This window comes from Macrobrachium rosenbergii, chromosome 39, assembly GCF_040412425.1.
Source record: "Macrobrachium rosenbergii isolate ZJJX-2024 chromosome 39, ASM4041242v1, whole genome shotgun sequence".
NCBI lineage: Eukaryota > Metazoa > Arthropoda > Malacostraca > Decapoda > Palaemonidae > Macrobrachium > Macrobrachium rosenbergii.
Window position 1 is genome coordinate 21,677,365 of NC_089779.1, and position 23,597 is coordinate 21,700,961.

Below are 23,597 nucleotides of genomic sequence, written 5' to 3' on the forward strand. Positions count from 1 at the left end.
TTTCCGTGATACCATAGCAATTCTTCTTCTGTCCAGAAGGATAACTGCTTTGAGTCAAGGAATTTAGCCAGCGGCCGGCAGTTTTCTGCATATCCAAAAATCTAGCAAACGTGGCTAGACTCCTGGAAGTCTTGACATACAGGTTGCAGCTGAATATGTTCTGTATAAAGAATCTGGCAATATTGTGTCAACGCTAGATACCTAGTACTATAAAAGAATATACTTTACTTCCTAAAGCATTCCCACAGAATGTTTGAAGGTAATATTAAACGGGCTTTTTGTTTTAATAAGAATGATCTTTGCGGGATATTTTACCGTAAATTAATGTTATTTTCATATTTTTATTACATATAATCGTCTTTATAATTTGACCAGTGTGTATTTTGTATATAATTTATTTTTCCTTTGACTTTCTTTTCATTCAGCTTGGCCAAGGTGACGCCATTATCTCATTAAAACAGTATCATCTTTTGTAAAGGCCAACTAATTATTATTATCCTGTTCCTCATTATACGGCCTCATTCTCCTTCTAAAAGAGCTACATAACGTTTCCCGTAAAACCACCTTCCAACCACGAAATATTTAGTCTTTTAAATCCAGTATTCAAGATTTCATTAGATGATCCAGTGCTAGGATAAACGAGCGAATTAACCTTGAATAGTCGAATGAGTTTCTATCATTACAGGAAGTATCCATCGTACGAAAATCAGACCAATATGGAATTTTAACGATACTATGGTATTCGGTTCAGATTCCAAAGATTATCAGCAATCTCTATTTTGGAATGTTTCGCCACGTGAGATCTTTCCTTTTCTGGCCTAACCCCCGAACCCTAACCATCATTTCTTTTGTTTGAATTCTTATATTTATTTCTATGTATTCATGTAATTTGTTATATAATTGTGGCATGCATTTATACTGTACATCAGCCTAAACTAGTTTCATTATCAATAGAATCTGCAATCGATTAGCTCATTCGTTGTCGTACGTGGCTGTGTATTTTATTCTTAAAGTATCACTGAGTTGCTTCCATGATAACCGGAATATGATTTCTTTCTTCGGCTTACATTTTTATCGTTTATTTTATCCTCGAATGATCCAGTGGTCATTCGACAAAAAAAGAAAGAAAGAAAGAAAAAAAAAAACAGTGGTACTCGCTACGGACTGGAAATGATAACAGTCTTGTCTCGAGGGTTTCGCTAAGTTACTGATATTCTAAAAGTCTAAAATTACCGCTAAGGAAAGGAAGCACTTCGGAGCATCTATGCATTGAATGCGTTTTGCCATAACTTCAGTATTCAGTGCCAGCTGAGACCGGGACAGGTAAGCTAACAACAGCCACCAGCTGGAGCTCCGGCACTCTAACTCGAGGTGTGTCGTAATTGTCGTTCAGTGTTCGCCAGGCTGTGGCCCTGGTAGGAAGTGCCGCTGATCGCAGCGCTAAGTTTCCCACGTAGTTTGGAATTACACTTCGCAGTTCGAGATGACGGAGTTTATTGAACCGTTATCTTTTAACACAAGCGTGGAAAGGATTATTACGCGAAGTAACAGAAATGATGTGAACTTTTATCTTGTAATGTTTATCTAAACGTTGCCCTGTTTTGTGTTAAATAAGATGGAAAATAAATGTTCAATAATAGCCATAAGGCAGAGCATTGCTCGTTGAAAAGTTTCTTGCTGGGGTTATAGTTCTCGCGTACTGCATCATATTAACATTGGTTCATAAACGTAATCATGCGATACAAAACTACATCATTCAGAGTTCCTTTGAAGTTACGTGAGACAACTATGAATACAAAACTTGCAAATGATTAACAGTAAAGCCACCATGCTATTTTCAAATGAAAACTCATCAATGTGTCACCAGTATTTAGATTTAAGTTCTGAAAACGAAGTGCATGCCAGAAGATGAAAGACGTAAATGGGTTGCCTGAGGAGAACTATACGAAAGAGGACGAGGACGGAGAGGAACTTCTGGCCCTCGAGGAAAAGCTGACATCGAACTACGACCCTTCGGCGGTGGTTGCTAATTACTCTGAGAGCTACGCTACCTTCGTCAGGTGTCTCGTCGGTGAGGCCGACCGCTTGAATTACAGTATTAACGATGAGTTTTGGCTACATTTCCTGCAGTATGACACACAGACGCCCACTGCCTACAACGTGACAGAGTCCCATTCTGGCGCGAGTAATTCCTCGTGGGGCGATGACTCGAATATCTTCACCTTCTGGACCTCTCAGGGGTCCCCCGAAACCCACGTGTCCTATGAGATTATTCGGGACATCGTCCATCAATGCTTCGCGTTATCCACTGTGCTCAATACGCCACGCCCTTACCTTCTGGACTGGTGGCAGCAATTGCTATGGACCCTCGTCTTTGGCATCATGATGGCCATGGCGGTAGGGGGTAATATCCTCGTCATGTGGATTATATATGGTAAGGGCTCCTATGCCTGTGGCCTAGACCTCATTTTAATCAACGGTTTGTTAGTTTGTTTGTTTTCCCCTCCTAATAATTCGCATATACCGGAAAGGCATGCATACATACGTTCTTGGCATACTTCACATAAAGGTCAGTATTACAAAACTAAATACCGAGACAGCTGGGAATTGTTCGTAAATACTTTTAGTAAAAACAAAAGCTAGTATTAAAGGGACTATTCGCCATGGAAGTTTGAATGGCAGCTTAACGAAATTCAAATAATCCGAAAAAATTGCTGCCAGGACATATTCGATAGTAGACAGCATTATATACGCACAAACCGGATGGGCTACGAATTAGGGCTTGTGGTGCTTTAGAAATCTTTGCCCGCGTCCATGTTGTCTTTGATACGTCTGTTAAAGAGCACAGACTCTGGGTGCAATATATAAAGTCGATTGCTCAAGTTTGAATTTCAATAGTTACTTAAGATAATAAGTTCTCTCTCTCTCTCTCTCTCTCTTGTTTGTGTGTATGTTATTTGTAAGTGCGCATGTAAAACTAAGCACACATACACACACGCACACTCACACTGTATATATATATATATATATATATATATATATATATATATATATATATATATATATATATATATATATATATATATATATATATATATATATATATATATATATGTGTGTGTGTGTGTGTGTGTGTGTGTGTGTTTTGTCCGTTGCTATACCCTTAAGTTTTCCTTTTCGAAAACATGCCAGTTAAATTTTAGATAAAGACTTCAGTTTAAATTTAACTCCAGTTTGCATTTTACATTCTCTAAAAATTATTTGTTAAAATATTCCATTGATGCATAAAGGAATTTCACTGTTTTCTAAGCAATAAAAATAATACAGAAAGATTATTTATGACGCAATCATTTCATGAAATTAAAAGCTTTTTGATGAAAACGTTTATTTTCATATAAAACTGCAAATGTTTAGTTTTTGTTATCATGATGCATTAATAAGAGAATGTAATATACATTTCAGCAAACAGAAATAAGTCTTGAATCTTATTTCATAAATGTAATGACGGTAGTGTAAAATTGCACCTGTCATTCTGGAAATATGGTTTAGTAAGATATTGCTAAGTCATCTTGAGTCTTATTTTAATTCAATAAACGTTTTTAAATGTGGATTACAGACATTAATTCTCTGTGATGTCAGTTTATGTAGAAGGGTTTCAAGTAAGCAATATCTCCAAGTTTGGAAATGATGAGGAATTGCAACGCAGATATTCTTGCTATGGGGTTTGCTTCTAATATGTCAAATAAACAGGTATATATAATCACAGTTTCTAAGATAATATCCGTTGGTGTAATCACTGTTCCTCCTTCATTTCTTTTCTTGTTAAAGAACTTAAGCCTTTGCTTTAATCTGTTTCATTATCATGAACCATTTCGTTTAACTGCAACCTTGGCCTTTCAGGCTGTGGCATTTTGAGACTTGACTTAAAAGCTATTCTGATGAAACGAGGGGATTGCTTTACAAACATTTACCGAGAAAATCTCTCTCTCTCTCTCTCTCTCTCTCTCTCTCTCTCTCTCTCTCTCTCTCTCTCTCTCACTTAAAGGCAGACACGCATATTTATAACTGTGAAAAAATGAAGGTGGTCATTTTGTTACCACTTTCTCAATAACTTTTTCACTGATAGTTTATTTTCCAGTCAGTCGTTACTTGGTTTTTCATTAACAGAAATAAATATTTGTACTGAATTCAGAGAATATATTCCATGACGTAAAATCGAGTTCATTAAAGGGAAGCTGATTCATTGTGCAGCTTTAATAATTTTGAGACAAGCATCTTACATTTTACTTATAAGTCTTTTACACCTTTCAAGGAGGCTTAATGTCTGCATTTCTAACACATGAATGAGGGAGCATTATTTCGCTTGTCAACCTTTCTGGAAAATTCATAATATTAATATACAGATATTGAAGGTTACAAAAATCATACGCAAATGGTGCCTAACTGTGTGTGTGTATATATATATATATATATATATATATATATATATATATATATATATATATGTATGTGTGTGTATATAATATATATATATATATATATATATATATATATATATATATATATATATATATATATATACATATATATATATATATATATATATATATATATATATATATATATATATATATATATATATATATATATATATATATATATATATATATATATATATATATTAAAAATCACAGTGGATCCACGTGACTTCAGCGTATAAGCAAATCCTGTAGAGGTTCGCTTATATATATATATATATATATATATATATATATATATATATGTATGTATATATACATATACATATACATATACTGTATATTGGAAAACACCCGCCTATTATCCTTGCCTCACATATGTGACATACTTTTCATCCTACCATGGTCCTTGACAAAAATTCTTAAAGGTTCAGTGAGTCAGCCACTTCCATTTTTTCACCATCCATACTACCAACCATCGCTCCATCTGGCAGGTTCTGTAGCATTGCTGGCATTTAATTTAATTTTCCCACATTATATATATATATATATATATATATATATATATATATATATATATATACACACACACACATATATATATATATATATATATATATATATATATATATATATATATATATGTATATATATATAATATATATATAAACATATATACATATATATATATATATATATATATATATATATATATATATATATATATATATATATATATATATATATATATATATATATATATATATATATATATATATACATACATATATATATATATATATATATATATATATATATATATATATATATAAATATATATATACATATATATATGTGTGTGTGCAAGTGCATGTGCCTGTGTGTGTGTATAACTGAATCACGAAAATATGGAACGTGTTGAATATATAATTAAAGGTAAAATCCCGCAAGAAAGGGAAACACTGGAGTGCTGCGAGGCCTTTCGACTGTCTGCTAAGTAAAGGACGACAGACAGTCGAAAGGCCTCGCGGCACTCCAGTGTTTCCCTTCCTTCGTGGATTTTACCTTCATATATATATATATATATATATATATATATATATATATATATATATATATATATATATATATGCACGCGTGTGTGTGTGTGGATATATGTATATTTGTGCTTGTGTATTTCCATATAACTTATGTTTCATTTCATAAAGGAGCATTGGTTCCAAAGTGCAACTTTGACTTCTATAGACACTTTTATTTGTTCCGATTGTTTCGTATAAAGCCTGCTACCTTCCTAGCTTCACTTATTCTGTGACTCATTTTCTATTTTGCTAGTATCATCTAATATATAGGCTCTCAACTTTATCTTACTGCTTCAGTCTCTTTGACTAGACTTTGTAGATTCTCTTCAATATACCTGTGTCATCTGGAAATGTCATTCATTCCACACTTCGTTCATAAGCCATGTTCTTATCTCATAATTTTGTGCCCACGTCTAATGTCTTCTCGCTTTACTTCATCCGTACTGATGTTACACTGCCATTGAAACTTAATACAGCCTTGTCTCAGCCCATTTTACACCTAACCATTAACTCTCCCTCTCACAAATTCTCAATACATGCCCCACTCTCATCATAAAGAAGTTTTTCTTCCTCTCTACTGTTCATCACCTTCTGTATCATATATCCACAACACCATCCACATTGCCTCTCTGTTGGTCCTGTCATAAGCCAATTTATGTTTGCGTATGCCACGTATGACTTCATGCTTCAGCTTCAATTTCTCACAAAACTGCTTCAAACCAAACCATCTTGTCTAAACCCGCACTATCATGCACACTCCTACTCATTCAATATCATTCCATGCACTTTCCCTGAGTACTGAGTAATATTATGTCCCTAAAGTTCATTCCTCCTCTTTCATACCGAACATTATACAAACGAACTGTTATTCATTTCGTTTATTCTCTGAGAGCCTTTTCCTCGTCAGGATATACCCAACACAAACTGGTCACAACTCAGTCATGCTGTCACCGATGTCTCACAGCATCTCACTTGTCACCCTGTCAACTCTTTGTACCTTTGCTCTTCAGCTTCTTAATTGTCCTCCTAACAACCCAATCAGTAACTTCCAAAAATCATTCTTAAACTTTCAGTAATCCCTTCAGACGGGGTTGTGTGTTTTCACCTGATCTCTTCAATTTATATAGTGAAATGATAATGAGAGATCTCAGAGATATGGAAGGAATTAAGGTTGAAAGAGTCAATATTAATAATATCAGATATGCTGATGATACAGCACTTGTTACAGACTCTCATGATAAACTTCAAGCTTTAGTCAGTACTTTACACCAGTCAAGCAGAGAAAGGGGTCTGTCAATAAATATTAAGAAAACAGAAGTTATGGTTATCTCCAAAGATGAAATCCCCCCAAGAACAGATATAAGAATTAATGCTGAAACAGTTAAACAAACCGATAGTTTTAATTATTTAGGATGCACTGTCACAAGTGATGGAAATTAGTCACCAACTCAAAAATATCGATGAATCTTAGGAGGAGATTTGTGAAATGTTTTGTTTGGTCTGTATTGTTGTATGGCTGTGAAACTTGGACCTTGAGGAAGGCAGACGAGGAGAGGTTACAGGCTGCAGAAATGTGGTTTTGGAGAAGGATGCTGAAAATATCATGGACAGAAAGGAAAACTAATGAGCAGGTATTAGAGAGAGTAGGCATTGAGAGAGAACTTTTGGCTTCAGTGAGAGGTAGACAAATGTGGTTTGTGGGTCACATAGTGAGAAGACAAGAACTAGAACATCTCTCTCTCACTGGTAAAATCAATGGAAGGAGGCCGAGAGGAAGACCTAGACAAACGTATATGGATGGATTGGTGAGAGTGACTGGAGGAAGAATGTCTGCAGCTCAGTTGCTGCAGAGAGCCAGAAATAGACAGGAGTGGCGAGCCATGATTGCCGACGTCCTTGGGGATATGGCACCTGGATGATGATGATGAATCCCTTCTTGTCACATCATTCATTTCTGCCTTAAGTCTCTCTTTCACATTCAACCAATCATTAAAATGCTCGCTTCATCGACCCGGGATTGTAATCTTCAAGCATTTCTTTTTCCATTAGCAACTTCTATTCTAAAAGCCTTGTGCTTACATATGTGAGGTAATTCTTAAACACACTTATGTAACTATACTTGAAGTGAAGTTATAAAGTTATTTTTTGTCTACTGTAAGTTGGAACTGTTGTAGAGGGATGCTTATGAAAATGCTGATGTCGGAGGCAATGGATTGGTGTGCAGAAAACGCTGATACTATGCAAATACCGAAACGATGACATAGTTAGTTACCAGAACAATAATATCATACTGTGCAGAAGTGTGCAGAATGTTCTGGAAACCGAAATTGATGACACAGGCATCTAAAGTCAGAGACAAGTGAACTCCAAGAATGCGAAATTTACGCCACCATCCCGCGGTAACCTGAATTCTTTTGCTAACTAATTATTTCAGTTTTCTGTAAAATAAAGCTATTATGCCGGCTTTGCCTGTCCATCTGCACTTTATCTGTCCGTACTATTTTTTGTCAGCCCTGAGATCTTAAAAACTACTGAGGCTAGAGGGCTGCAAATTGGTAAGTTGATCATCCACCCTCCAATCATCAGACATACCAAATTGCAGCCCTCTAGCCTCAATAGTTTTTATTTTCTTAAGGTTAAAGTTAGCCATAATCGTGCGTCTGGCAATGATATAGAACAGGCCACCACCGGGCCGTGATTAAAGTTTCATAAGCTGCGGCTCATACAGCATTATACCAAGACCATCGAAAGGCAGATCTATTTTCGGTGACCTTGATTTTACGCTGCACAGAAAACCCGATTGCGCTGAAGAAACTTCAGCGCATGTTTTTACTAGTTTAATGTTATATTTCATTTCTTCTAAAATGTTATGATTCTAAAGGAATAACGTTATTTTAGTAACAACAAGTATAGTCACCTGCTTGTCTGTGCTTTAGAGTGAAATCTGCAGTGTGTCTAATTGGCAAAACGTGACTCGCACATTTTGTGATATGATGAGATGAAAGTATATATATATATATATATATATATATATATATATATATATATATATATATATATATATATATATATATATATATATATATATATATACATATTATACACACACATATATACATATGTATATATATATATATATATATATATATATATATATATATATATATATATATATATATATATATATATGTATATATATATATATATATATATATATATATATATATATATATATATATATATATATATGTATATATATATATATATAATATATATATATATATATATATATATATATATATATATATATATATATATCACACTTACACACACAAATATATATATATATATATATATATATATATATATATATATCTATATATATATACTATATATATATATATATATATATATATATATATATATATATATATATATATATATATATATATATATATATATATCACACTTACACACACAAATATATATATATATATATATATATATATATATATATATATATATATATATATATATATATACTATATATATATATATATATATATATATATATATATATATATATATATAAGTATATGTGGGTGTGTGTAAAGGGATAAACTGCGTCCATTCACTAATTCTTTTGTTTTATCTCTGTAATAATAAAATCAGGTGGATCTTGCTTGTCCTCCTCCAGGTGACAGTAGGGGAGACATGAAAGAGCCCCTCTCCCCCCCTGCAAACCAGTTTGTCCGTCCCAGGTGGGGGCATGGTAGGTAGGGGAACGGGGGTGTAGGGGAGACATCCACCCTCATCCCCCAAACCTGTTTGTCCGCCCCCGGTGGGGGGAGGGTAGGTAGGAGATCGTAAAAGCAGGTGAAACAGCAGCGTGGGATTACAGTTTGTAGGGCGCGCCACCAAGCTCGTTTCTTATTATTTCCGCCTTATGAATGGAGGCTGGCTTATAAATGTCATTTGCAGCAGATATACCGATATTCACGTGCATTAAGTATATAGAGCAAATCAATGGAATCATGGTAAGGTAGTGCGAGAAAACATGAGGGTTGATTGCGCCATATTCAGTCTGTTCGTTGAAGAAAGATCTTACTGGAACACATTTCGTCAAAAGCATAAATGAAAATTATAATGCAAATAGAATACCTAATGGAATTTTGTATGGAATTTTGAGTCGGGAGGATTAGTTTTCCATTGGTTTTCTCCTCCGTCCACGTATCGCCGGTCTGAAAGTCCATCCGTATGTCTGTCTGTCTGTCAGCGCGTCTGTAACACTAACCTGCTTATAGCAACTCCTACACTGCCTGTCTGTCATTCTTACCTTGTTATCGGACTCCCAACTCGGATAAAGGGATTTTTTTCAAACTTGGTAAAAAGTGTAGACCATCATGCATAAGTGTGTATGACAGCATTCCTTCCGTCTGCCTGTTACACTGGCCTTGTCATTGCAACGACACAGTTTTAGGGATGTCAGTCACTCTTGGCACAGAGTAGATCATCGCGCTTGATAATTGAGCATAAAGGGAGATCGTCAGTCTATCTGCCCAAATGACCGTGTGTCTGTCTGTCGGCGTGTCTGTCACACACTCATCTCGCCACTGCATCTCCCCTTCCGCATATGAAGAGATTTCAGTCAAACTTGGTAGAAGACAAACCATAAAGCAGTGTTATGCAAGGTGGAAGATCGCCCGGTTGTCTGTCGAGGCGCCTGTTCTGCGTCGTCTCTGGCACATTTGCGCTTCCTTCGCTCGTTGTCTGATCAGTCTTGGGGCAAAATGAAACTGAGTCAATCTTTTCTTGTCGAGAGAAAATTGTCGGATTTATCTGCCTTGCCATAACTATAAAGGTGTCTTCAAGATTTCATTAGTCGGAGTGCTCTTAGAGAAAAGTAAGTTGAGGACGATAAGAAACATGTTTTGCTCTAGTAATACAATCAGTCGTGTAATCTTTGACCTTTTATAAACAGGGGTAATGCTTACCAGATATAATATAGCAAATACAGACACTTTCTATACATACATACATATATATATATATATATATATATATATATATATATATATATATATATATATATATATATATATATATATATATATATATATATATATATACATATATACATACATACATACATACATACATACATACATACATACATACATACGTAATTGTAATATCCACAATGCCCTCTTAACTTCTCGAATTCTTCACGCTTTTTTTGGATACGCTTAAGATCCAAGTGCAAGAAATATGAAGAAATTATGAAGTCTGGTAGTGGGAAACGAACCTGGGTTCCATAATCACAACTAGGTCACGTTGCCAACCTGACCAGGAGAAGGATAAAAGTCTATTGCACGAAGAATTCGATAAGTTAGGAGGGCATTGTGGCAATTGCAATTACACGCACACATATCTATATATATATATATATATATATATATATATATATATATATATATATATATATATATATATATATATATATATATATATATATATATATATATATATATGTATATATATATATATATATATATATATATATATATATATATATATGTAATTCTAATAGCCATAATGCCCTCTTAACTTCTCGAATTCTTTGCGTTTTTTTTGGGGGATATGCTTGTAACTACGAAGCCGTAACATCCAAAGGCAAGAAATTGAAGAGACATGTGATTGCCGGTCGCCGACAACGTGACCTCCTTGTGGTTATGGTGACGCGGGTTCGTGTCCCGCGACCGGCAATCACAAGTCTCTTCAATTTCTTGCCTTTGGATGTTACGGCTTCGTAGTTACAAGCATATCCAAAAAAAAAAAAAAAGCGCGAAGAATTCAAGAAGATAAGAGGGAACTGTGGCTATTAGAATTACATACGTGTCTGTAAAAGTGACCAGTAGATTTCATACATACATATATATATATATATATATATATATATATATATATATATATATATATATATATATATATATATATATATATATATATATATACATACATATATATATATATATATATATATATATATATATATATATATATATATATATATATATACATATATATATATATATATATATATATATATATATATATATATATATATATATATATATATGTATATATATATAGATATATATATATATATATATATATATATATATATATATATATATATATATATATATATATATATATTGTCATAAACTGGACTCTTGGCTGGTGAGAAATTGAAACAAAATTATAATGATGCTGCCACGAAACCAGGAAAGTCCAGCTTATGAGCAAAAGGAAAAGTTATTTGAGAACTTACCTTAGATTTTCCTGGATTTACTATTGAATGAGGAAGGTCGCCATATGGGAATTAGAATTCTTTTACAAATTTACAGGGATTTATTTACAGAGACTTAGCAAATAAACAATGAGACCACAAACAGCATGCTAACTAAGGGACAAATTCATAAGTAGGACACATGGAATAGTACTGCAATGATTGGCAACATGCAAGTTGATTAAAATTGGGGCCAATGTACACTACAATCAGTCCAATGAGAATAATAACATTTAGTCTTGCTCTGTTTACACGAAATGGTCTCAGATAAGGCAAATGATGGAACTCCAGGATGAGAGGATAATTCATGTGAACATTCGGGCCACAACGGAATTTGGTAATGACTGCGACCAGGAATTTTCAGGATTTTGGTGGCAGACGAGATATTGGAGCATGGATTGCGATCAGTCCGCGTGTCTTCCCTGAAAGAGATGTTCTGCGGTAGCCCTGCTCAAACTAAGAGAAATGGAATCTGCCTATAAAATATCACCCAATACATGTTCTTAAATACTAAACATGACGTAGCCCAGAAGATAATTATGAGAAAATCACGTCATCACAGTCTTGGAATCGTATTCGATTGGGCTTTTGAAACAAGGAACACGTGCTCGCCGTCACACAAAGGGGGAAGCTTGGGAAAAGGAAGGGATTAAACTTGAAGATAAATGAAAGAAATGGAAGGAATTTAGTGGAGAGAGACAGGGGTGACTGGCGCCAAATTCAATCTCGGCTTACCTATTTCAGACGAATATTTGAGCTCCGAAATACCACGTCTCGGGCGTACGATCGTGAAATTTGGCCGCCACCGAAGACAGACATACGATAAGGACAGTCGCTGGAAGGGGTCTGCTGGCTTGCTGCTTCGAGCGGGCGTCAGAACCATAGGCCCCAAACCTGAAAGCGAATTCTTTGCCAGTAAACAGGTCAAAGGAATAGCAGTCTTAAAGATAATGAGCCTAAGGTTTAAGGTGCTAGCTCCCCCCCAAGTGGTTTACGCCCTAACGTCTATTTCCTCCCTAAGCCTACTTTGAAAACATGACCCCAAAGGGAGGGAAATCTAGGTGTGTTCTGGTAGCAGGGGGGTTGAAAGAGGGAGACCCATTGTCTACCCTGCCTGGGCATTTCCTGTAGGCCATGGAGGCATGCGTTCTCTCTCCATATAAGTTAAAAACAACTGAGTTCCGCCATATTGGCGCCAGCTATAAGCTAACTGAAATGATATTTTTCCCTAGAAGTTAGCTAGATAACAGCTAAATAGGAGGGAGGAATGTAAATCCTTGACAATATTTATATATATATATATGTGTGTGTGTGTATATACTAACAGGACCTCATTGAAACTGGATGGCATCTTGCAGAGTTATTAACTCAAAAAAATTACAAGCTTTCCAGAACTAACAGTCCTCACAGTCCTCATTGTCAAGTAGCCTATCCATGGAATGACCGGACACGTAGTCCAGCTGTATTTATATCTGTGTGGAGGAAGTGGAATAAAGTCCTTGTTCCTGTTATTATCCTTCTTCTCCTGTGTGACCCCACCCCTGTGGCCTTGGCCTCTCTCTGCCAGCTGCTCCTTCCAGGTGGTTCCTTGTGTTTATACTTTTCTTGTCTATTATTGTAGAGTATATGATTTTTCCAGATAGGCTGCCCTCAAATCCGTTTCCAGTATTGCCTGCCATTACATTGTTAGTGCATGTAATGAAGGCATTCTCCACAGTTAGTCTGATCATTTTTTTTGTGTTCCTGTACAAAAAATTCATATTTTCCCAATCTATTTTATGGTCTTTTTCCCAACAGTGCTTGGCGACTGCCGACATCTGATTATAGTACTTTATAATTTCTTCATATTTCTTGCACTTGGATCTTAAGCCTTTGTAATGACAAGCGTATCCAAAAAAAGCGTGAAGAATTCGAGAAGTTAAGAGGGCATTGTGGCTATTACAATTACGTATGTGTTTCTTGCTTTGTTCTTGGCAAGATTTGCCGCTTTCGCCGAAGTAACGCTCATCACGGCCAAGACACACTGCCATATATACCCTCCTCTTACCTCTTCCCCCTCTACAGACTTTTTGTTTCTTACTGTTTTATTCCTAATGGTGTTTTGTAACTGCCTATCAGTTTGAAATTATCTAGCTTCCTGTTGATGGGTGTATCGTGTTGTTGTCTGGGACTATAATTATTTTCTTCCCTTTAAAATGTTCCTTTTCTATCCCTTCACTCTCACCAAAATAGTTTTTTCTTACCTTAATGTGTGCCCGCTCCTACCAGTACTTAGAGTATCCTACTAAGGGATTCAGAGACGATGAAACAGGGTTTTTCGGCAGTACCTTTTTTATCAAAGCATCAGATAAAGGTGAAAGTTGGCAAGTGTATATTTTGTAACCCTACCTAATTTTTTCAAGTATTACTTAGTACTTAAGGTCAATAGTTCTGGTACTTATCAGATTAAAAGTGTGTTTCCTATGCCAGAGCCATCAAAATCACAGGTAAGGGTTTTGAACACAATAATGACTTTAACCTATGACGTCATGAGGCTCCACCCACAGTGAAGAGAGTTTACATATGGGGAAACCGTCTCTTCACGGTGGCTCTGCCCACTTGCTGATGACATATTCACTAATAAATATTAGTACCCATCCTAGGTTTCAGCGATATCAATGATGGCGAGTATTCTCAATAATTTTATTATTATTATTGTTATTATCATATTTTGTGGAGGTTTCATCGCAACTTCCACAGCAGTTGTTGAGACTAAGTTGTTAGCTTGGAATTCTTCCATTTTCTTGATATTCGTATTGTTTCTACTTTACAAATAATTCAATGTACGAAAATCATCCACATAATGAACCAGTCTATAGTTCATTTGTTAGATCTACGTCTATTCAGGGCGGGAATACAAAAAGACCATCCGTTTTGTTTTACCTCAGGTTTCGACACTTTAGCCTTCTATTTGCAGCAAGTCAGGAGCGGTCACTAGAAGCAGAATTCAAATGAAAAGCAGTGATACCTCATTTCCCTCAATTGTTAGAGGTGTAAAGGTCAACGCCACTGTTTTATTTCAGTTAATGTAACCCATTACTATTTTTCTTTGTTTGTTTCTTTTTTTTTATTTATATCATACAGCACCCTAAACAGCGGTCGTATAGCCTACTCGCTGCAAATAAAAGGTAATGGTACGAATCAAGATTTTGAGGGCAAGCTATTATTTACCTACTTAGTATCAAACAAATGTAACACGATTTATGTTGATATGCATGGAAAGGAAATATATTGGAATCAGTCTGAGTGAGGAACATATTGTTATAATCATTGTGTTTTCATAAATATGTTTTAGATATACAAATAAAACATCTAACACTAGACATAATCTATTTACAACATGTCTTCATCGTCACTCTCGAGGAAGGGGTCGGGATTGTTTAACAACAGCTCCTGCCCACACTTCTGGGGTGGCCAAGTAACTATTACCCACTAAAGAAATAATTATCTATTCACGTTATAGTAAATCTTGCCACGGGTCTTCTCCTTGTATACAAAGTGGCAAGCTGTAGCACAAATGCAGTCTTGCAACCACGGGGACAATTCCATATCCTGCTGCCCATTATCGAATTTGTTGAAGCCTGGTCTGTAAGCATATCTATTCACCGCCTACCTGGTGGATGGGCGGAGCCTCATGACGTCCTACTACGTTTACGTAACGAATTGTTTTAGGATCCTTGTCTGTGATTTTCTTGGTTCCGGCATCGGCGACTTCATTTCACTCTATAAAATATATCAAAACTACTGAACTTACGTACTAAATAATATTTGCAAAAATTAGGTAGGGTTACAAAATATACACTTGCCAGCTTTCACCTTTATCCGATGCTTTGGTAAAAAGTTACTGCAGAAAAACCATGTTTCATTGGCTCTGAATCCCTTAGTGGTCTCCTAAAACTCCCTCAGGTATTCCAGCTCTTCATCCAAGGATTCGGGACTGCAAATCCTATAAGCCCTGATGGTCAACCCTGTCATTGCTCCCATTTTAATTTCTTTCTTATGAATGGAGAACATATGTATGTATGAATTGGTGTGTCTTCTTCCTGTGTACCTAAAATTTTAAACTTTCCCCTTTGCTCTTTTCCAATAGGTCCAAGAAAAGGATTTCTCCCTCCTTCTCTTCTTCTGTTGTGAACTTGATTTGTTCATTTAATTTATTTATGTTTTCTAGGAACCAGTGTAATTATTCCCTTTCTCCCTTATAAAAAATGAAGATGTCATCCATGTATCTTACCCATTTGATGATGTGTAAGTTCCCTTTATTTAATTTACCCACCTCTTCCGTTTCAAACCAATCCATAAAAATGTTAGCCGAAATCGGTGAAAGACTCGAACCCATAGCCACGCCATTTTTTGGGATGTAATTGTTTTTGCCCCATTTAAACACAGTGATGCTGTTCGCCACTGACAACAGTTTTATCAAAACATCATGATTTAAGTCACTTGTGTAAACTCCTTCCTCCATGTTCTTTTATGTTACCTCCATCGTCTTCTTGACTGGCACGTTGGTAAACAGGGAAAGTTGCATCTAAACTTGCAGATTTACAATCTTTTACATTAAATTTAGATAATTTATCTATAAGGTTCATGTTATGTTTTAGATGCCCTTTAGATACTAAACCCATCCATTTTCCCATCATGTTGGAAAGAATTAGAACACAGAGAAAAATCAGGGGAAAGCCCAGAGATCCCATATATTTCTGGTAGTCCAAAGATACAAGTGGAAGGGCGCCCGCTCAGACCGACCGTGGCATCGACAAGATCACTGCAGAGGAGGCTGGAGAAATTTCTTTCCAACATAATGGAAAAATGGGTGGGTTTAGTATCTAAAGGGCATCTAGAACATAACATGAACCTTATAGATGAATTACCTGGAAAACCGGAGGGAGAATTTTAGGAGCTTAGGATACCCTAAGTACTGGCGGGAGTGGGCACACATTAAGGCAATAAAAAACTATTTTGGTGAGAGTGAAGGGATAGAAAAGGAACGTTTTAAAGGGGAGAAATTAATTATAGTTCCAGACAACAACACGATACACCCATCAACAGGAAGCTAGATAATTTCAAACTGATAGGCAGTTACAAAAACACCATTAGGAATAAAACAGTAAGAAACAAAAAGTCTGTAGAGGGGGAAGAGGTAAGAGGAGGGTATATATGGCAGTGTGTCTTGGCCGTGATGAGCGTTACTTCGGCGAAAGCGGCAAATCTTGCCAAGAACAAAGCAAGAAACACATACGTAATTGTAATAGCCACAATGCCCTCTTAACTTCTCGAATTCTTCACGCTTTTTTTGGATACGCTTGTCATTACAAAGGCTTAAGATCCAAGTGCAAGAAATATGAAGAAATTATAAAGTACTATAATCAGACGTCGGCAGTCGCCAAGCACTGTTGGGAAAAAGACCATAAAATAGATTGGGAAAATATGAATTTTTGGTACAGGAACACAAACAAAACGGCCAGACTAATTGTAGAGAATGCCTTCATTACATGCTCTAACAATGTAATGGCAGGCAATACTGGAAACGGATTTGAAGACAGCCTATCTAGAAGAATCATATACTCTACAATAATAGAAAAGAAAAGTATAAACACAAGGAACCACCTGGAAGGAGCAGCTGGCAGAGAGAGGCCAAGGCCACGGGGTTGGGGTCACGCAGGGGAAGAAGGATAACAGCAGGAACAAGGACTTTATTCCACTTCCTCCACACAGATATAAATACAGCTGGACTATGTGCCCGGTCATTCCACGGATACCTGACAATGAGGACTGTTAGTTCTGGAAAGCTTGCTAATTTTTTGAATAAATAACTCCGCTAGATACCATCCAGTTTCAGTAAGGTCCTGTTAATTGCAATAATGCACAGAACAATTGTGTAAGTGATAAAGTTAATATATATATATATATATATATATATATATATATATATATATATATATATATATATATATATATATATATATATATATATCTACAGCTCTCTTCTTTCAATGCCTTAAGGGCTTAATGGCCGAAAGTGCCCCAGCGCTTGGCTTGAAAGCCTCAGTTTCATAGATCAGATTAAATCAGCGACAATCACAGTCCATGAACAAGAAAGTAACTTGAAGATGATGCTTTTCTGAAGAATAATAAGAAGTTGTGATGTGGTTTCCGACGATAGAACCAGAGGGCCAAGAAAGTCACTGTAATTACCCATGACGTAAAAAATCACTGTTCGATGTCACGATGTCGAAGCGGGCAAACGTGAACGATAGAAACCGAACAAATGAAAATCTGCATCACGAAACCCAAACAAGCAAAGACGTATGTAGCTGATGATTTATTTCCCTTGAGATATCCTGTTGTGTCACTGCTTCCTCAGCCTTGCTGTCGGGTATCGAGCCGCCCAGTTCAGTTTAGGGAGAATGTGCGTGTGACTGCCATTGATCCCGTCACGTAATGCCGTTGCTCAACCAATATTAATCCCGCATGCAGGTGTTTGCTCGTTTTGTTTTTATCCAAAATTCAGCCTTCATATTTATTTGTTATTTTTTTATTCGTCAGTATTAATTCTTTCGATTTTTTTAAAAATTAATCAATGATGTTTTAAGATTTTTAAAATGTCTTAAACTATTTTCTTGAAAATTAGTCATTGAATTTAGCATTAAAAGTCGAGTACTCTTGAAAACAATTGAAATATGTTGTATTATACGCATCATTGAGGTAAATACATGTATCTAAAGACGTTTCTAGTAAATGTATATGAGAAATTTATTGAAAGCAATGGATGTAATTCATACTGACGAACGCTGTTTTGCACTAGTGAGACTGACAGAAGTTGGATGTATTTAGAAAGAAACCTTAACGACAAAATAAGTTATGAGTCCAGAGGCGATATGTCCTGGTTAATCATACTTTGGAGGAACCAGACAAAATTCCTGTTTTGGTTTCAGTTCAGAAATTAATTGCGAAATGTAGATTCATCCGTTTTATTGCAGAGTGCAATAATATTTTAGGCATTTCATGAGTTTTCTTTCTATGTTTCCACGTATAATTAAGCCGCAACCACATTCGCTATATGGACAGATGCTTATTCAGAAAAGTCAGTAGATGTTGCATAATGGAGGAAATAGTGGAGTGTCCATTGTCATGCCAAATTTTAACTCATAAAATGGCCCCTTAAGGGGGTAGCGCCATCAGTGCACCTCAAGCCCTACACTGTTAGCATTACTTAAGGTTCTTTGCAGCCTCCCTTGCTGCACCCGTTTTACTGTACCTCTGTTCATATTATCTTTCTTCTATCTTATTTCCAACCCTCTCCTAATAATTTTTCATAGTGCAGCTGTGAGGTTTTCCTCCTGTTACACCTTTGTTTCACAAGTAATCTGACCTAAATTCCAATTCCATAAAATGAACTTACATCCTCTTACAATTTTAAAAGATTCGTCACCGAAGGAGCGTTCATAATAAAATATCAAATTCTTCCTCCAGTGGCTCCAGCAGTTCATCCACTGGAACCTGCCAGACCTGTTATGATCTCGGTAGGATCATGCAATGTTAAATTATCAAGGTGGTGGGTACGTGAAATGTGCCCAGTTGTCGGAAGCATATCTGAATTTCCTTGGAAAATTCTAAAGATTTTTTTGTGTGTAGATGAAGGAGGTTTGATCTACATTAGAATTCTAGACTTTGATGTCGAATATTCGTTTGCCGCAGTACCAGTGGATGAATTGGTCGAGTTTTCTCAGGAAGACCTTGATAACCATACTTTTACTGTGGACATTGTCTCTGTGATTAAACTTATAAAACTCTGCGTTAAATGGTGCAAGTTTATTTACAACGGCAAAGCTTATGAACAAAAATTTATTTTAGGAATGGGCAATCCCCGTCCTCTCGAGTAAACAAAATCTTCATGGACTTTTTTGAGAATAAATTCCTTCCAAGGATACTACCTGCTGGTATCCTGTGTGATACCATCACAGGATACTACCTCCTGGTATCCTGCATGATACCTTCCCGGGATACTACCTGCTGGTATCATTCAGGATTGCCAGCAGGTAGTATTCCAGGATGGTATTTATTCTCATGATGCTACCTTCTGGTATCCTATGTACTACTAGCAAGTAGTATCCTGGAAAGCTATTTATTTTCAAAAAAAGTCCATGTAGATTTTGTTTACTGGAAAGGACGGGGATTACCCATCGCTAAAATAAATTTTTGTTCATAAACTTCGCAATTGTAAATACACTTGCATCTTTTACCACAGAGTTAAGCACAGGGACAATGTCACAGTAAAAGTATGGTTATCAAGGTCTTTCTGGTACCGTGGCAAATAAAAATTTGATATCAAAGTTGATTAAATTAGAATTTTAATTACAATCAAACCTTAATCTACAGAAAAACGTCTTGAGGTTTTTCCAATGAACATCCAGATATGCTTCAAACAACGGGAGACATTTCACGTACCGACCACCTTCATAGTTTAACAACAGTGCATGATTCAATATTCACATGCCTGAACTGTGCGTTAGTTACCCGAATGATCTATTCTGCGCATGGCCTATAGATAAAGATGAAAAATGTTTTTTTAAGAACACTGAACACCTTTATAGCGTCTGTCAAGTTATAAGGGATGATAGGAATTTTATATTTAGTCTTAACAGGAAAATTAAGGATGTTAATTCTTACAGTCAATCTTATTCCCATCATCGTCCCTCAGGCAAATTGATGGTTTTTTCGCCCAAGGTTTTCCGAGCACTGCGGGTCAGTTTCCCTGGCCTCCATGAAACTGGGCTCGGGAAGATTCGTGGCACTGTTTCAGCTTGAAAATATTCTCATCAATTTTCACAAGACAACAAAAAGCCTTTTATTAAGTTGTATCTACTGATAATTTTAATTTGATCAATGTTCCACCTTTTTTCAAACAATATGTATCTACACGTGGAATTTTAAAACATTCGGAATCCATGTGATATTTAAGAATGGTACATCGAAAAATATAGTGATAAAAAATTCTCCTGCACAGATAAATGGATGTATTAATGCAATCATAGCAGTACAATATATCGGACAAAGCAGCAATGAACTTTCAGTGATTCTGAAACAATATAGTTACAATGTGAGAACAGCAGTTCCTTTCACCACATAAATGAATGTAATCATTCCATCAACTGGAGATGGAAATTTACCGCAAGGGTACAGTACAGCTATGCTCGTAAGTGATACGACATGATTGCATAGGTTTTCGTTCAAAATTCACGAACTGGCAACTAACATGCTCCATATTTATCTCTTATTTCAATGAGATAACACGATTATTTCAGACAGTGAGGCTATAATATGTTTCATAAGAGTGAAATCTATCATATATTTCAAAGCTGTAAGAAAATATCACGCGTAGACAAATTTCAGAAGAAACAGTTACGAAGCATTTTCAGAACTTTCGCTCACTCATCGCCGATGCGTTCGACAAAAATGTCATCATCAAACATCAGTTCAGTAGTTAAAATAATAATAAAAAAAAAAAAAAAACAGAAAAATTTGTCATAACATTAATATTGCTTGTAATGCAACCAAATATTTGAAATAGTCATATTTGAATGTTTTTACCCTCAACACCGAAAAAAAATGGAAATCAGTACATACGAAAGTATTACTGTAGCCAAAACGCATCCACTGATATCAATGGTTGGGCGGAGCCTGTGTGACGCAACCATTAGAGTGGCGGCAACATGAACCACCTGAAACATAGGCTTGAAGTGAGTAACGACAATGAAATTACCTTGAAAACGTTAATTTTTTATTTGTTAGAGGAACATTTGGATTTTCATAAAGATAAAATTATATATATTTCTTAACCACTTCAAAAACTTTGGCTTACTAGCAAGTATTCGCCTATGCAGTTATTCTTTTGTTGAAATCAAGATTTTGTTCCAAGGCCTAGGTGTGTTATATTTCTTTACTTACTGTAAATACATTACACTTAGCATTCACATCTCTATGTTAACAATTTCTGGCCAGAAAGCACATGAAGTTATGTACATATTCTTGCACTTCAAGTTACCTTATGAATGAGTAAATTATACACCAAAAGCGAACAGAAGGACTTTTAAGAAAATAATATTTTAAGCCAGTTAAAGTTGTCACATGACTTACATTGAATTTTATATACACACCCTTTGATATTGTCAGGGGAGTTCTTGAAAAGTGCATGTTCCATTGTTTTATTGGTCTTAAATGCGACATTAACACCAAAATTCTTAAGAAGATGGGGGATATCATTCATATTATTATTATAAGGCAGTACAAGCAAATTTTTTGTGTTGCAAGGTTCTTTTTGGTTTTGATACATAGTCTTTTTTGCTGCTTTCAGTGCATTGTTTAATACATTGTTAGGATATCTAAATTTCTTGCCTGTATTCCTAATCTTATCTATTTCCTCAGCAATATATTCAGGGCTACATACATAGATGAAAACACCGATTTCTTAACGTTATTGCTTTGTCCGGAATAGAAATGCACATAGGAAGAAATATTAGTAGGTTTTCCATACACACTATATTTAAACCCATTACTATTTCTTCGTATGAGGACATCCAAAAAGGGTAAGCACCCATCATTTTCCATTTCCATAGTGAATCTAATTTGATGGTACTAATTGATTTAACTTGGCAAAAAAGTGATATATATCTTTGTTCCCTGGCCATACAAATATTATGTCGTCAACATACCTAAACCATATTACACTGCGTGGAATTATGTAAATCACTTTTTTGCCATGTTAAATCAATTAGTACCATCAATGAGATTCACTATGGAAATGGAAAATGATGGGTACTGACCCTTTTTGGATGTCCTCATCCGAAGAAATAGTAATGGGTTTAATTTAATACAGTGTGTATAGAAAACCTACTGATATTTCTGCCTATGTGGATTTCTATTCCAAACGAGTTTTCCAAACCCCGCCTCCCTGACACCTGGCAGGTGTGGATCTATGGTCGGTATGTTTATCAGTACTGTCCCCTGAGAATGTATTGTGATTTTTAGCCAAATGAGTTTTGAAGGCCACTCCCACCTTGACACCGGCCTGTGGGTGGATATGTAATCTCTAACGGTTGTGTACGCTCGTCAGTACTGTTTCTGTAGTATATATATTTGTGACTTCTATTACTCTGTATCAGTCCTTCGTCAATGGCTTGGAAATAAAGTCGAAACTGGTTAGGAGCTACACCCCATCCCTTAGTTTTCACATATGGTAATGTTGATATATATATATATATATATATATATATATATATATATATATATATATATATATATATATATATATATATATATATATATATATATATATATACATATATCACTAAGTTCACGTCGGAAGGTGAGTGAAAACCGGGACTTTGAACAAGTACTTTCGTAGTTTATTCTACATTTTCAAGTTAGGTTCAATAAGAGAGAGAAAGTGTCAACGATTGGCCCATCCTTACCGTACATGTGCGGATTAATCAAAACCCATAAAAGAGATTTTCCCATTCACCCCATTATCAGCTCAACCGGTTCTATTATTTATAAACTTTCTAAATATCTTGTTAAATTGCTATCACCTATTCTGGGTACTATTTCAAATTCCCATTTACAAAACTGTTGATTTCTGTACTAGACTTT

The 23,597-nt window shown here is 35.4% G+C and overlaps 1 protein-coding gene across 1 annotated transcript in view; it reads left to right on the plus strand.

Moving 5' to 3' along the window:
- The first annotated feature begins 1,391 nt into the window (after positions 1–1,391).
- The window catches only part of LOC136825821 (tachykinin-like peptides receptor 86C), a 229,338-nt gene continuing 207,132 nt past the window's right edge, over positions 1,392–23,597 (plus strand). Inside the window, exon 1 of the mRNA XM_067082777.1 lies at positions 1,392–2,434. Coding sequence (XP_066938878.1) covers positions 1,909–2,434 — 526 coding nt within the window. The 5' untranslated portion in view covers positions 1,392–1,908. The remainder of the gene's footprint in view (positions 2,435–23,597) is intronic.